This window comes from Argentina anserina, chromosome 2 (assembly GCF_933775445.1).
Source record: "Argentina anserina chromosome 2, drPotAnse1.1, whole genome shotgun sequence".
Lineage (NCBI taxonomy): Eukaryota > Viridiplantae > Streptophyta > Magnoliopsida > Rosales > Rosaceae > Argentina > Argentina anserina.
In genome coordinates, this window is record NC_065873.1 from 26,876,327 (window position 1) to 26,892,368 (window position 16,042).

Consider the following 16,042-nt stretch of genomic DNA (forward strand, 5'->3'; position numbering starts at 1 on the left):
TATCAGAAGCTTACGATCAGTACAAATTAAGATCTTGGTTCTTAAAGAAATCAATATCAGCTAACCATTAAACTTAACTTATTAGGCCGACACAAAAAAAGGTGTAAAAGAAAGGGGTGAATGCTTGTTTCACATTACTGTGGGAATGTGTAAGTGAAGCAATTCAATCAATTCCATACAGTAAGCTGAAAGAAACATTATAGGTTTACTGGTAATGAAAATCAGGAAACACAAACATTCGTGCATACATCTTAAGTTTGTCTAAAACAAGTCTTACACTCAGTACTGAAGACTTTGTTTAGCACACACTTGAGTCTAGAACACAACAGTATCGAGCATGGTTCCCAAGGTCTGCACTATGTTTGAGGACATTAAGTTGGAGACATGTTCTTCGAGGTGCTTCTTGGCATCTTGTCTTCCCACATTTGCAATGGCAAGCTTCTCTGGTGACAACTCATCCTCCTCCTGCACAGCCTTGTTGTATTTGACAGCTAGGCTCAACATCTCCTGCAACACCCAAATGAAAGAAAGAACCATGATTTTGTGCACCAATTAGTCCGTACACAATCCATCAATCAAAATCCACTTCTTCCGAACTTGCTAGAAAAAAGAACGCGAACTTACGGAGCGAGAGATGTGGAATCTACGGCCTAATGGTGCCATTATAAATAACTATAATCTTTTTAGCAGTTTTATTCTAATTGACATCCATACAGTTAAAACCTGGACGACTGAACCTACAAACATCCTATCACTTGAAAGCTTTTATCACAGATTTTCAGTTATGTGATCAACCTATAGTTTCCTTCCTTATCATCTTCCACCTACTCGTTAACTTCACAAGCAACAGTCTCAAACTTATCAAGAAAGAACACCTATAATATTCAGTGCCAACAGAGTATCCTCCTTCCATATTGGTAACATAAACTACATGTTGTTAGCTATAGATGCCAAATTGAATAAAATAAACCCACGACAATGCTCTCATTAATTTTGCAGTAGGGAAAATCTTTACTTACCTGGACAGTTTGCTCATTAGTTTTTGAATGAGTATCAAAACGTTTGAGGGTTAGCCCATCAGTCCATTTCTTCTTGTGAAGGTTGAGCAACATCTTTTCCTCAAGTTCATTCTTCCTGTAATTGATTGCTATAGAGTAATAATGCCGGTTTAAACCATGGATCAAAGCCTGAAGATGAAATTGCACAAAAGGTTAGAAAGTTTCTACGGCAAACAATGGATACAAATTGACTCAGTGAGGTCATACTTGAATAGATGGTTTATTAAGATGGCCAAGATTGGATGTGGTCTGCCGAGGTTCTTGACCGAGCATCATAGTCTGTGGGTTGATAAGGCGGAAGGCATCAATGACCACCTTCCCCTTCACACTCTGAATTGGATCCACCACCACAGCTACAGCACGTTGATTCAAAGCTTCGAAACTCTTTACAAATTAAACGTAAAAGAAAAGGCATTTGGTTAGTACATAATCATAAAAAGTTACCTATACTGATGGATGCTTACAAACTTATTATATCGACTTTTCCAATGAACCTTGTCAAATGCAATAATTAAAGTAATAAGACCACAACCTGCTGTGTATTAATGTCTACACCAGATAGCCAACAGCCGAATCCAGGATGGGAATGGTACCAGCCTACAACCATCTCCGGTCTGCATTTACAATGAAAATCATGTAAACATAAAAAAGCAGAAATGAAACGATGGGTAGCTTCATAAGACTGTTGAATACACTTCAAAAGCCATGACGGATGTATGCAACTATGCAAGCAAGCAATGGGGCAGTCATCACTATTACATATCTCCTACAAAAAAACTTATATTTGTCATAATTTTTCATGGACAATGAATCATTAATGAAGGATTAAGATTCTCCTTAATCAAAATAGAATGCGCGCTACTGGTCTACATGCTTAGCCCGCTTGCAGAAAAGGACCCAGCAGCATCAAGTGTTCCTCATTAACAGTTCATTATCGAGTAATTTCCTCCGCATATAAACTTTTCACAAACAACGTATGAACATAACAGACACGTGGTTATACCTAAAAAACACATTTCAACTACTATTCTGCAGCTCAATAATCAAAGTTAAAGAGCACACACCTTCCAGTCTGCTTAAGCATATCGAGCATGTTAGTCTGGAACACATGATCGACAGCTTCGACACTAACACCAGTCCCACTCTGAGGCATAGCAAACACATCCACAACTTTAACAGTATAGTCATCCACAAACTCTCCTAGCATCAAGCCCATCACCTCCATCGGAACCCCGGCTCTTCCTATTCATCACCAAATTCCAATTATCCAGTAAGTAAAACACCTAATCAAACTTAGTTTCAACACTATATGAATCCACCACAAACCCTAATTGAGATCTAAAATGCACAATTTCGCTACAATCCATAACCCTAACAGCTCAGATAGGTTCTTTAAAGTCCATAGATCGACTCGAAAGGTAAGCAACTATAAAACCAAACCCTAAATAGGGATTCAGATTGGAGCTAAACAGACGCGTACCGTGCTTAAGCATCTTCAACAGCGCGAGCGAGGAGATGTAGACTTGTTCTGAGGTATCGAGAGTGGGCGAATCGGGCGGCGGGTGACCCAGAGCTCCTCCGGCGCCGGCGAACATCCTCTGAAGCCTCTCCATCCCTGACATTCTGAATCTCTTTGGTTTTCTGGGATTTGGGTTCTAAAATAGATACTGCTTTCTTTTTTAGCAAGACAACTCTCGCTTTTATGCTTCAGCCCCTATATTGAAGCCCAGATAATGGTAAAGGCCCAAGCCTCCATCAAGGCCCGTTTTGTATTTCGTCGTTACACAAGCACTTTGAAAATCTCAAAGGGACCTAAAGTTTGTATAAGAAATGACCGACGCTAATTGGCGTCACACTGTTAGTTGTGAAGATACTATGTTATATACCATGGTTTGTTTATCTCTCGTGTGCATATTTTGCGGTAACATGAGCCTTGTATCACTCATCACAAATTACCTATGCATGCATTATAATTCGCTACACCCCTTGCGTAAGAGGTCGTGTCTGTAATTTTGATCGTAACATGTTTTCTTGCCTAGAAATCTACGAAAATTGTGGTTTGCCTCCATCTATTGCATGTCATTTAGATATGGTTGTGGTTCGATTTAATGGAAATTGACCAAGCTCATACTTATCCAAACCGGCGGCCAAGCTTCAATTGATGGTAAGCTTACATAATCACATTTTGCTCTAACCATTATAATTGGTTAACCTGGGGTGAACGTTCAATACCAACCACGTACATGTATCTTAAGTTCTTAACATATCTTGTATGAGCTTCCTTAATAAAATAGTGAAAACTGAAACCAAATCTTCTGGGTCTTAATCAGTGCATGGAGAAATTCATGGATGCTTTATATCAATTTGACAAAGCAGTGATGTTAGGTAGATGTGCACCAACTTTTAGTAGACCCATTACATAATTAGCAATTGTTGGTTCAATTTTAGCTAGTCAGTATTCAAGATTTCGGGTAATTCTTTAACTACTGCTTATTTACATGTGCTAATATAATTAGGTCAAAAGTTTCGACTAGATGTTAACTACAAGCTTTCTCTGAATCATATAAGAAACGAGATTGTTTCATTCGTTTTTTTTTCCTTTCTCTTGTGCTTTACTTCAAATTTGTTTAAGTTGTCCCACTTTTTGGGTTATGTTTATTTATGTGTAAAGATAAAAGCAAAGGTAAATAGATGCTTAATTATCAGATATGTACCAACAACCAAATACCCTTTTGATAACTAGAGACAACTAGTCAAGTACTTGGACGACCTAACTGTATTATTGAAATGTCGGGTTGATCTCTTCTTGCAATTGAAGTCGATGCAGGTGCTTGGAAATTACTGATCGATTGGTCCTGTTGGGCACGACCTTGTACGTGACGCGAGATTGGTTCTCTGTTGCTGTGATGTTTAATTAGCCACGTACCTAATACTTCTAAGTTCTAACTATGACTTGACTACTTCATTTGGCATCTCCTTTTGATTTTCGTATATATGATTGAAACATAAGCTCAATCAGTCTTAAACAAGAACAAGAAAGCTTCATTGAATCTGTGGTCACAGTAGTTACACATACACGAACATTCGAGGATGTACGTATTACCCCGGCCATTCATGGTGTACGTGTTAATATTTAGATACTGCGACTTGTGGTAGTGGGAAAATTTAACTGTAAGTACAACTGTACAAGGATCTGGTACTTGGAAAATTCTTGGTTACATAGAAACTTGTCCAACTTAAAATCTTATTGTGCCATTAACATACAAGTTTGTGGTCAGACTTGGACGAGAAAGATCTCTATATAAAGGGTGAACCACCTAGGGTTGCTAATCAACTGGATCTATTCCTCCTCGATCAACCTAGCTAGCTAGATCCCGGTTTCGATTCATTACTACTCATTCGATCACTGTGTTTTGATTCATCACTACCTGTCCGTCTATCTCTAATGGCCATGGAGAGAGCACGATCATTCCTTCAGTCTCCCACTTATGGAAACCTCGTTACTGTTCTTAGCATTGACGGAGGTGGAATAAGAGGGATTATCCCCGGGACTATGCTCAGCTTCCTAGAGTTCGAGCTTCAGGTAAATTCATATACTGGGGTATTTTGAATGTATGTACGAACTTAATTACAACAAAAATGTCCAAATATCACGACTACTGCGAGAAAGCTATTTTATCAACTTAAGTTCGTTCCTTCCCTTGGATTTTGCATTAACGTTGGCTACATACATGGCTCATGCAGAAGCTGGATGGTGAAGATGCAAGACTAGCTGATTATTTTGATGTAATCGCTGGAACCAGCACAGGTGGTCTTGTCACTGCTATGCTTACTGCCCCAGGTGAAAATAACCGTCCCTTATTTGCTGCTAAAGATATTAACGACTTTTATCTTGAACACTGCCCTAAGATCTTCCCCCAAGATAGGTACGTAAAATCCTTCTCCACAGGCAATGTCTCATTTTCCTGATGTGGTATTCATATTTCAACGTACTAAGAGATATATATATATATATATATATATATATATATATATATTCACTCTTATTAGTGTTATATATATGTATACTGTGGTGGTTTTTAATCCTGTATTTAACTTAATTTCTTCTGTATTTTGCTTCCTACAACAGCACCTTAATAATAGGTGAAGCTTTAAAAGCTGTGAAAGGGCCAAAATATGATGGGAAGTATTTGCATAACATAGTCAAGGAAAAGTTAGGAGACATAAGATTGAAGGAGACACTGACGAACGTTGTAATTCCAACTTTTGATATAAAGAGGCTTCAGCCAATCATCTTCTCCAGCTATGAGGTTTGCTTAAATAGTTGTATCTGCAGATGTTGTTTAAATTTCTTTTGTTTTTAGGGGTATTTCATTATACACTCAATTTTTTTACCCCATTTTAAACTAAATCCACTCTCACTTTACGCTAAATTATTAGCTTTTATTTTAAAAAAAATTACTCAAATTGCCACAATTTAAATCTGCTAAACATATATAAGTCAACTTCTAAAAATAACGTCAACATTAAATACCTTAATTATAGATTTTTTTAATTATAATTTCATTAAATTTGTCATAATTGCCAAAATGATGGAGTTTTCCTAATTGAAATGTTTTAATATATTTTATTTTCAGTAATCAAAACTTTCTAATTTAGAGGTATTTAAATATTTTGCCTAACTAAAAACTGATTTAAAATATTTACCTATATATTATGATTATATTTTCTCGTCAACCTATTTCTTAGGTATATATATATATACACGTATTCTACCATTGTGAGTTAACCATGACTATTCAATGGGTACATGATCTTTAAACCCTTTTTCTTTGTATGATACCTGGATAATAGATTTTTTGTTATTTCTTTGTTCTCTTTGTTAGATAACTTACTATACTATACATATAATTGAGGGAATAACATCTTACATGTAGTTAGGTTAAATTCGATTTTTGTCTAATGTTAGAAGGGCAATATAATCAATCAAAAGTACATATTTGGTGTAGATTAAATAAAATTAGAGGTATGTGTTTAGTTTTAAAAAGGTGCTCTATTATTGGGCTTATCTCTAATTTTTATGGTGTTCCTTTTATAAAGTAATGAATTGAAGGGTAGGCCTTGATTTCGTGATATGTTGGTATTAATTAATTGGATAGGTTGATAAGAAGAAGAGCTTAAATGCTTTACTCTCCGACATATGCATTGCAACTTCAGCAGCGCCAACTTATCTCCCAGCTCATCATTTCGAAACAAAAGATTCCAGCAGTGGAGAAGCGAGAGAATTTGATCTGATTGATGGTGGAGTCGCTGCTAATAATCCGGTACATATTAGTTTTAGAACAATTAATTTAAGTTTGGGATGGAATTTCGTTAAATCTCTACAATTTTAATTTTTGTACTGATTGATGATATAACATTTAGTGGTAGATCTCTTACATATGAATTCATATTGAATTGTCGTCAGACCTTGGTTGCTATAAGCGAAGTAACAAAACAAATCCATCAAGGAAATCCTGACTTTTTTCCTATAAAACCAACTGAGTATGGGCGATTCCTAGTTGTATCACTGGGTACTGGTTCGGCAAAATGCGAGGAGAAGTATCACGCTGCGCATGCGGCTAGGTGGGGCGTTTTGGGGTGGCTGACTGGAGGCGGTTCATGCCCTCTGGTTGACATATTTACTCAAGCCAGCAGCGACATGGTGGACTTCCACATCTCCACTGTCTTCCATGCTCTTCATTCTGAAACAAATTACCTTCGGATCCAAGACGATACGCTGGACAAAACAGTGTCTTCAGTGGACATTGCTACACATGAAAACTTGAACAATCTTGAAAAAGTTGGAGAGGAATTGTTAAAGAAACCGGTTTCAAGGGTGAATATGGAAACTGGGATGTTTGAGCCTGCCCATCAGTCCACAAATGAAGAGGCTCTCGTAAGGTACGCAGTCTACGTACAAAATAATTTGCAAAATTATCATCTTCTTTTTTCGATGCAAAAATCTTTTTTGTTGGAATGTCCGATCTCACAAGTCCATCTAACAGTCTCGTGAATCATGATATAATACATTAATACGTGTATCTTATCCTTCGTTGTCCATAATGTATGATAATAATTTTATGAACTAGTTATCACTATCTCATACTAATTAGTATAAAGAAAAACGATCTCATACTAATTAGTCTAATTTTTATCTTATTTAATCAAATAAATGTGCAGGGTTGCGGGAATTCTATCTAGAGAGAGGAGAGTTCGGGAAATGAGATCGCCACACGGTCGGAAGGCTGCGGCCGCTACTAAAACTGCTAGCTCCGACTGATGATCCGTTACAGTAATTTCAATAGTTCATTTTAATTATTGTAATAACCCTAAATTTCAAACAATGTTAGTTTGATTTGGAATTCTATAAAATTTCGAATTTTATTAGAATGAATGTGTTTGGTTGCGACGTTAGTAAACGAGAAACGGAAACGTTCTCGGAACGTTTAAATTGAAAAACGTTACATTTCCGTAACGTTTATATCGACTTTTATTCCGTCGATCGGTTGCGAAAACTTCCTTCACGAAAGTTGTAGAGCTCGTCGATACGAGTTCGTGGATATGTGACGCGTCCTAATCGGACGACGTACGAAAACGTTATTAACGACGGAAGTTAGTTTCCGATTTTGGGAGGGGGTATAAAAGGAAATGTTATCAATTAGGGTTCCCATAAGTGGAAACCCTTTCATCCCTCTCTCTCTCACCCCGCCTCCCTCAGTCCTCTCTCCCTCTCGACCCGAACACACACTCTCTCTCTCTCTCTCTCTCTCTCTCTCTCTCTCTCTCTCTCTCTCTCTCTCTCTCTCTCTCTCTCTCTCTCTCTCTCTCTCTCTCTCTCTCTCTCTCTCTCTCTCGCTCTCGCACCCTCCCTCTCCTCACCGACGGCAGCTGCGCCTCACCGCCGTCCCCTGGGCATCACGAGACCCCCTGCTACCACCTCTAGCACGCCGAGCTTTTCCCCCTTCGAAGACTCCATCGCCGACGATCTCCCTATCCAGGCAGCCGTGTGCTACACCGCTACTCCCTACGGCATCGCGAGGTCCATCTCGCCAAAACCCAAGCTCGCCACACCGCTCCTCACCCCGAGCCTAGCACGGCCGATCCGACGAGCTTCGGTGAATCCGAGAGATCGATTAGGTGAGATTTAAGTTTAATTGGTTGTGATGTTTGATTGTTGTGATTTTGGGATCGAATTGGAGTGGTTTTTGAGAAAATCGGAGGAAGGAGGGGTATGGTGAACACCGCCGCCTTAGGCGGCGCGTGTGGGAGCGTGTAGGGGCGTAAGGGCGGTGTGAGGCCGTGGAGGGGGGAGGGAGAAAAAAAAAGGAGGAATTTGGGGCAGCGGTGGCATCACACGCGCCTTGGTTTGCGTCGGCGCGTGGGCCCCACGCGCGGCCGGCCGGAGGTGGCGCGTGTGCCACACGCGCCGCCGTGTGAGGCGGTGGGAACAATTTTGACAGAAGGGCATTTTAGTAATTTACTGTGTACGGTAAATGTAAATGTAAATTTTATTTACTACGGTAAATGTAATTAATTTTTTACCTTCGGTAAATGTAAATATAAATTACTTTCAGTAAATGTAAAAAGTAATTTGTAAAAAGGGTAATTTAGTAAATTTTATTTACTGAGATTGTATTTACATTTAAATCGTACGTATACGTACAGAAATACGTATTAATATTTATATGTACAGAAATACGTATTAATAATTATACGTACAGAAATACGTATTAATATTTATACGTACAGAAATACGTATTAATATTTATACGTACAGAAATACGTATATAATATTTATACGTACAGAAATACGTATTAATCGTATTTGTACGTGAATAGTAACAGTGAACAGTAACACCGAACAGTAATTTCGTAAAACCGAAAATTGCTGAACAGTAACCGATTATTACTGTTTCGGCATTTAAAGGTTTACGAAACGATTCTAAATTCTTTTCTTATCTGTTCAAGGTGATCGATAAATCAAGGAAATGAATTATCTTCGGAAATTGTGGAATTACGCTCGAGTCGATAAGGTGAGTAAAATCTCACTGAATTACGAATCTACCCCCGTGGTGATTCAACATTTTGCAAGTGTGTTTATTAAATGAATTACAACATGTATATAATTTAGTGGACTACATATATACAGTATAATGGTAATAAGTACATATATATATATAGTTCATTAAATTACGTACTGTTATTAATTCATTAAAAATAGTCATTTCAGTGACAGAAAAATTGGGCATGTGTATGTGATTTAAATGGTACAATATGATGTGAGAATATTGTACGTAATTCTTCAGGTGTTTATGAAATATGACATGTATAGGATATAGTGGACTATGTATATATTGTATAAATGGTAATAAATACGAATATATATAGTTTGCTATATAATATACTGTTATGATTTTTATTGTGGTGATATCGTGAAAGTTTTAAAACGTACAATATGATGTGAGATTATTGTACGTGATTTTTAACATTGAGATTGTTAAAATGTTGATTTGTCTTCGGACGTGATTGGTACAATATGATGTGAGATTATTGTACGTGATTTTTAACATTGAGATTGTTAAAATGTTGATTTGTCTTCGGACGTGATTGGTACAATATGATGTGAGATTATTGTACGTGTTTGGCAAGTCGGAACCTAGCATTTGGCCGGGCGAAAGTTACGATACAGTTAGAGCTCTAGTCTGTCTGCCTTAGTACTGCATGTGAGATAACGGGTGGTTATCTGCTCATGGGTACTCAGTTTATTTGGATGTTGGGTAGTGGGTGGCTATCCAATATCAGCGGTGTATTACGAGAGGGGTAACAGATGTGTACCAGCGTTCTTGGTACCCGTATTATAAATGCATTGGGTAACCAGAAGGGTTACTTAATTTCCTCATGAGCGTTTTATTTCATATTTCTTTGGGTCAACCAGATGGGCTGACTATTGACTCATGAGGGCATTTATATTTGTTGTTTTGTGATTTTTCGTATATATTGATATGCGAACTGTATTGTGATTTTACTCATACGAGCTATAAGCTTACCGGGTTTGTGTTTACAATCCCGGTGCACCAATTCGATGGTGTAGTGGATAACTCCGCAGGTGTGGAATTAGCGGGAATTGACGGACCGCTCAGAGGACTTGAAGTTATTTATCTCCAGCTTGCGTGAGGATTTGGTGTGACTATCTTGTGAGGATTATACATTTCCAATTGATATAATGTTGAATTATATGTTTGGTTTGTAATAATTGGTTTCTGAGTTATATTGAGAACTCAGTGATGATCCGCTGTGCACGTTAAATGATTTCGATTTAAATTGAGATTGTTTTAGTGTTCTAACGACTTTGAAATTTTTGAGTTTTTAGGCTTGAAATTTTAGGGTCGTTACAATTATATATAGAAGTAATCACTCGTCATGAAAATAATATAAGTATTGCTTGTGTAATCAAGAGCTAGAGTAATTTACTATTGGAAAATGTTTTAGCGCCAGATCTAGCGCCACAATCTCACGTGACATACCACGTCACCTTGTCATGTCAGCAATTACAATAATCACAAAATGTCATTTTTGAATACAAGACAATATTATCTTTGTTAATCCACCGACTCTAAATTATTATTAAAAAAATTGTAGTTATTTTTTATATAATTTATTTTTTCAAAATATTTTTAAAATGTAATAAAAAAATACGGTATATACAAAATATGTTTGAAATATATAAATATATATGTGTGTGTGTGCGCGCGCGCCCGAGGGAGATATATATATATATATATATATGCTTGTGTGTCTGTGAGGTGTATATATAGTAATTGTATTAATTAATTATAACCATTAATTAATCATAAATATAAATTAATTAAAGATTACTATCAACATAATTGTATTAAATATAGTATTAATTAAGATATGTATACTCTAGGAAAAATAACACTTGTTACCTTACATATCTCATTAAATCGATTATACCATAACAAAAGAATATTCTATTTTAGAAAAAAAAACCAAAAAAATCTTACCAAAAATTTTCATCTAAATATAAATGTTGTACTTACCTTACATCGTTTAAAATTAAAAAATAAATATATTTTGTGCATATATATATATATATATGTTTTGTGCTTATATATATTGCGCGTGCACACACATATTTGAAGCATATTTTCATAAATTTCAATTTTTGTAAATTGTATTTTAGAAATATTATTGTGATGAAAAGAATAAATGATCAAAAGAAATGACATTTTTTGAACAAAAAATATATTTTTATAAAAATTTGGACCGTTGGATTAACAAGGATATAATTGTCTTTTAATTTAAAATGATATTTTTATATAATTTTAATTATTAATGTGTCAATATAACATAGTATACACGTAGTATTGCTGCGTTATATTATGGTTACGTAGCTTAATTCTTTACTATTTTACTTTCCCAATAAACACTACTTAGTTAATTGGTAGTATGACTCGTATTCCCATATACTGGTCATTGTCTGCTCCGACCAACATGGAAAAAAATTCAATCAAACATGTACCACTGTAGTTCTCATACACGAAAACTTTCTCGTTTTAGTTAGTTCTGTACGTTTTATCCAAAACTGGCATCCCGGCGGCCTCTATTAATTTAAGCTGAAGCAAGTTCATTTCAGTTAACCACAAAATCTAACAAGTGCTAATGATCGTTGAAGTTCAGGTAAGAAATCTTCAACCAACTGCTTTGGGCCATCCGTGCATTGATTATATACTTATCTATGATATTGAGTAGGTATCACCAAGCAACTTGCTTTTCAACAACTTCCCATGAACCAACAAATTAATACAGCAGTATTTTTGGCTATACGTATTACTGCATACATAACTAATTGCCAATTAAGAACCTTTTAAGAATGTGCCTTCTGACAATAAGGCCAATTACAGACCTGCTCAATCGATCAAATTGTAATGTTAACCAACTCGATCACTGGTGCTTAAACGACTGACTCTAGCAAATAGTCTTAATTAGTCTTCCAGGTTCTGAAAGTTGTATGCTTTCATTGGCGTCTTCCTGTAAATCTATTTGCTGAATTAGTTACAACGTACCTTAAACAACTACTAAAAAGGAAAACAAAACAATAACAAAGCTTGCCATATGCAATTCGATCTCTTCTACATTATTTCATAAGGTGTCTATATATACTGATCATTGATCAATTTGTTATATTTCGTAAATTACTGGCCCGGTGGAAGAACAGTTCTTCTATGTGTGTGTGTGTGTGTATTGATCGAGATGGGACGGATTTACAATCAACGCAGTAACTTGAACGTTTTGGATTATTATCTGGGTCCAACTTACAAAGTAGCAAAGTAGCAAGCAACACACAAGTTTTAGTCCTGCAGGGACCGGCCTCTATATAAGACATACATAGTACTCAAAGCTCCTACTTGATCCTTCCCAGCAGAAACTTCACATCTCTCAGTATTAGTCAACCATCCTCCTTTATTCCATGGAGATGCCTATCCACGGATCCGCGTCTCTTCCCACTTATCTCATGGGCTCGAATTCCATAAAAAGAGAGAGATCGTTCCTTCAGTCTCCCACTTACGGAAATCTCGTCACTATTCTTAGCATTGATGGAGGTGGAATCAGAGGAATTATCCCCGGCACTCTTCTCAGCTTCCTCGAGTCCGAGCTTCAGGTATAAACTAGATAGCGCCTCTCCTATCGTCTCCAGATTAATATGAGTTCGATGCTGTAATGTACGAGGACTGTTTCGGTGTGATCAAATTTCATTACATCGAACGGAAAAAATAAAGTTATTGGGCGTACGTGTATATGCAGAATCAGGATGGTGAAGATGCAAGACTGGCCGATTACTTTGATGTTATTGCAGGAACTAGTACCGGTGGCCTTGTGACGGCAATGCTTACTGCCCCGGATGAAAAAGGCCGTCCACTATTTGCTGCTAAAGATATCAACAAATTTTACGTTGAACACTGCCCTAAGATTTTCGCCCAAGATAATTGCAATCTTGATTGTCTTCCCTTGTACGTTTCTACTCCCTATCGATAACCTAGCTACTAGTCTCCTTTCTGGTTCTCTCGCTCATTTGAGGTTTGACTGCAGTCAATAACCTGCTAGCTAGTGATTTTCATTTCTCCTTTTCTTGTACAGAACTCCAGTAACTGATGCGGTGGCAGCGGTAAAAGCTCTAAGAGGGCCAAAGTATGATGGCAAGTATTTACACAAAATAGTAAGGGAAAAGTTGGGAGACATTAGATTGCATCAGACATTGACTAACGTCATAATTCCCACTTTTGATATAAAGAAGCTCCAACCAACCATTTTCTCCAGCTATGAGGTTTAATTTGTTCATATATATCTTTCTCACTTATACGCATTTGATTTCTTATACGTCATAGATACTCTTTATAGTAGTTCTTGATTTTGCAGACATGATGATGATATATGTAGGTGAGGAAGAACAGCAGCCTAGATGCTAAACTATCGGATATCTGCATTGCAACTTCAGCAGCTCCAACCTATCTTCCAGCCCACCATTTTGAAACTGAAAATAGCACGACTGGTCATATAAGAGAATTTGATCTCATTGATGGTGGTGTCGCTGCTAATAATCCAGTAAGTAGTGGTGAACTGGTGATTATATATAACCTGAACTGTATCATATGCAATTTCAAACATATATAGAATATCCTGATTAAAATAGGCTATATTGATATAGAATATCTAATTAATAAAATACATGATAAATTAAGCAATTGAATGACTATATACATCTACTTAATTTTGTCTTCACAACTTGATTTTTTTTTTATAAAAAAAGAAAAGGAAATCTTCAGAACCTGGTTTGAATAATGATATCAACATTTTTCAGCTCAAAAAGGCTACAAAGTAGTTAGATTGATAAATATATATATTTGGCTCATCTAGCTAACGGAGCCTAAGAACAATGGCGATGATTTACATCTAATTAAGACATGATTAATTTGTGTACGTAGTTATTGAATTTTTGTTGCCTTTTGTTTATCAGGCTCTGGTGGCTATGAGTGAAGTGTCGAAAGAAATTTTCACGGGAAATCCCGACTTCTTCACTGTGAAGGCAACTGAGTACACCAGGTTTCTAGTTGTATCATTGGGTACTGGCTCAGCAAAGTGTGATGAGAAGTACGATGCCCAAAATGCAGCTAAATGGGGCATTTTGGGATGGTTGATCGGAGGCGGCAGTTCATGTCCGTTGGTCGATATATTTACTCAAGCAAGCAGTGACATGGTCGACTTCCACCTTTCTACAGTATTTCAAGCCCTTCATTCTGAGAAGAATTACCTAAGAATCCAGGTATTAATACGTCAGTGCTAGAAAATTACTGTATTTTCACTATTATGTCATTTTATGTGAATATGTGGTGAAGTTGATATAGTCCATATCCAGAGTGAAACTTCGCTCTGAAATTACATAGTGAAGCTCCAATTTTTGCACACTTTTCGGTCATATTTTTTTTATCATAAGCGATTTAATATTTGGGTATGCTATTCAAGATCATCTCTACAAAATTTCATCTAATTCGGACATCATTAAGGTATTGAAATTAGATTAAATCAATGAATGAATTAAAACTGCTCAACGTGAACCGTTCGTGTAAATCTCAATTTTGAAAGCTCAAACCATTGTCAAATTGGATGAAATTTTGTAGAAATCATCTTGAATAACATACCTAAATATTGAATCGCTTATGGTGAAAAAATTTGACCGAAAAGTGTGCAAAAATTGGAACTTCACTTTGTAATTTCAGAGTGAAGCTTCACTCTAAATAGGGACTGATATACACATATATAACCTAGATAATATCAACGAACATGCAAGCACTAATAAAGGGGGCATTATAAATGACTATTTTGTTGAGCTCCTCCTCTTCTTGAAAACAATTTTAGCTCCAGTGTCTCGATCATATCTAATTTTTATATCCACGACTTTTTGACCCCTCGTGGATGTTTTTCGTTTCCCTTAGATGTGTTTATCATTTATAGTGGATTGTACATTTGTACGTATGATAAGCAGAAAAACAATAATGTTTTAAAAATATATGGCGCAGGATGATGATTTGGGTAAGACAATGTGTTCTATGGACCTTGCTACAGAAGAAAACCTGCAAAATCTTGTAAAAGTCGGAGAAAAATTGTTAAAGAAACCAGTTTCTCGAGTGAACTTGGAAACAGGAATCCATGAGCCTGCCCATAATTCTACCAACGAAGAAGCTCTAGCAAGGTACATACCAGATTTTTTGGTCGCTAAACCCTCCGCTACACATGATATCAAATTTGTCTTCATCACATAATTAAATACAAGAATCATTATATATATATATAACTAAACCTTACTGTGTTCTTATATATGTAACCTGCAAACATTTATTTGTTTTTGAAAAACTAAATTATATTAGTAATCTTCAGGGTAGCTGGAATTTTGTCCAAGGAAAGGAGAGTCCGCGAAATGAGATCTCCACAGGGAAAGAAGGCCGCAACAACAACCAGCTCCAACTTGTCATTCTCCTTCAAAAATGTTTAACCAATATTCTTCGCTTCCCGTTAATTAGGTCATTAATTGTAATACAAGGGAAAGGATCAATCAATTGGGTACTATGATATTAAGCTTCATGCATAATTGTACGTAACGTCTTGTAATCGACTCTGGGATTTGTTTAATTACATGTACGTCTCTCTTAATAAATACGATTTACGGATACTGTGTTCCATCTTGATAGATCAAGTGATTTCTAATCCCATCACGTACCGACTGATTTTTAATCCACAACATTAAGTGACAGAATTTGTCACTAAAACTTCAGTCGTTGCTTAAGGACAAACCGTTGTATATTTGTTGTTCCTAGTTCTGCGACCAAGAAAAGGCTTCTTTTTCTGTTCTTTTCGGTCTTTTGTTT

The 16,042-nt window shown here is 36.4% G+C and overlaps 3 protein-coding genes across 3 annotated transcripts; 2 read left to right on the forward strand and 1 right to left on the reverse strand.

Moving 5' to 3' along the window:
- Window positions 1–104: 104 nt before the first annotated feature.
- Window positions 105–2,742, reverse strand: LOC126805525 (26S proteasome non-ATPase regulatory subunit 14 homolog). Its single transcript, XM_050532308.1, has 6 exons — window positions 2,539–2,742; window positions 2,123–2,300; window positions 1,591–1,672; window positions 1,266–1,442; window positions 1,020–1,187; window positions 105–507 (listed from the first exon to the last, which is right to left on the reverse strand). Exons 1-6 carry the CDS (start codon window positions 2,678–2,680, stop codon window positions 316–318), a joined length of 939 nt encoding a protein of 312 aa, XP_050388265.1. The 5' UTR covers window positions 2,681–2,742; the 3' UTR covers window positions 105–315.
- Window positions 2,743–4,268: 1,526 nt separating this feature from the next.
- LOC126805570 (patatin-like protein 2) lies at window positions 4,269–10,677 on the forward strand. Its single transcript, XM_050532368.1, has 7 exons — window positions 4,269–4,641; window positions 4,803–4,984; window positions 5,188–5,368; window positions 6,218–6,382; window positions 6,526–7,001; window positions 7,281–7,413; window positions 10,494–10,677. Exons 1-6 carry the CDS (start codon window positions 4,504–4,506, stop codon window positions 7,378–7,380), a joined length of 1,242 nt encoding a protein of 413 aa, XP_050388325.1. The 5' UTR covers window positions 4,269–4,503; the 3' UTR covers window positions 7,381–7,413; window positions 10,494–10,677.
- A 1,794-nt stretch (window positions 10,678–12,471) lies between these two features.
- LOC126805569 (patatin-like protein 2) lies at window positions 12,472–15,838 on the forward strand. Its single transcript, XM_050532367.1, has 7 exons — window positions 12,472–12,783; window positions 12,927–13,132; window positions 13,260–13,446; window positions 13,560–13,724; window positions 14,137–14,442; window positions 15,197–15,369; window positions 15,555–15,838. The coding sequence occupies exons 1-7, from the start codon at window positions 12,592–12,594 to the stop codon at window positions 15,667–15,669; spliced, it is 1,344 nt and encodes a 447-aa protein (XP_050388324.1). The 5' UTR covers window positions 12,472–12,591; the 3' UTR covers window positions 15,670–15,838.
- Window positions 15,839–16,042: the final 204 nt, after the last annotated feature.

Excerpts from the sequence above, each read along its gene's own strand:
- LOC126805525 (XM_050532308.1), bottom strand. The coding sequence starts at position 2,680 with ATGTCAGGGATGGAGAGGCTTCAGAGGATGTTCGCCGGCGCCGGAGGA. Across the intron at positions 1,673-2,122 it reads ATGCTTAAGCAGACTGGAAG|ACCGGAGATGGTTGTAGGCT; the intron begins GTGTGTGCTCTT and ends TTGTAAATGCAG. Across the intron at positions 508-1,019 it reads CTAATGAGCAAACTGTCCAG|GAGATGTTGAGCCTAGCTGT; the intron begins GTAAGTAAAGAT and ends TGGGTGTTGCAG.
- LOC126805569 (XM_050532367.1), top strand. The coding sequence starts at position 12,592 with ATGGAGATGCCTATCCACGGATCCGCGTCTCTTCCCACTTATCTCATG. Across the intron at positions 12,784-12,926 it reads TCCTCGAGTCCGAGCTTCAG|AATCAGGATGGTGAAGATGC; the intron begins GTATAAACTAGA and ends GTGTATATGCAG. Across the intron at positions 14,443-15,196 it reads AGAATTACCTAAGAATCCAG|GATGATGATTTGGGTAAGAC; the intron begins GTATTAATACGT and ends TATATGGCGCAG.
- LOC126805570 (XM_050532368.1), top strand. The coding sequence starts at position 4,504 with ATGGCCATGGAGAGAGCACGATCATTCCTTCAGTCTCCCACTTATGGA. Across the intron at positions 6,383-6,525 it reads GAGTCGCTGCTAATAATCCG|ACCTTGGTTGCTATAAGCGA; the intron begins GTACATATTAGT and ends AATTGTCGTCAG. Across the intron at positions 7,002-7,280 it reads AATGAAGAGGCTCTCGTAAG|GGTTGCGGGAATTCTATCTA; the intron begins GTACGCAGTCTA and ends ATAAATGTGCAG.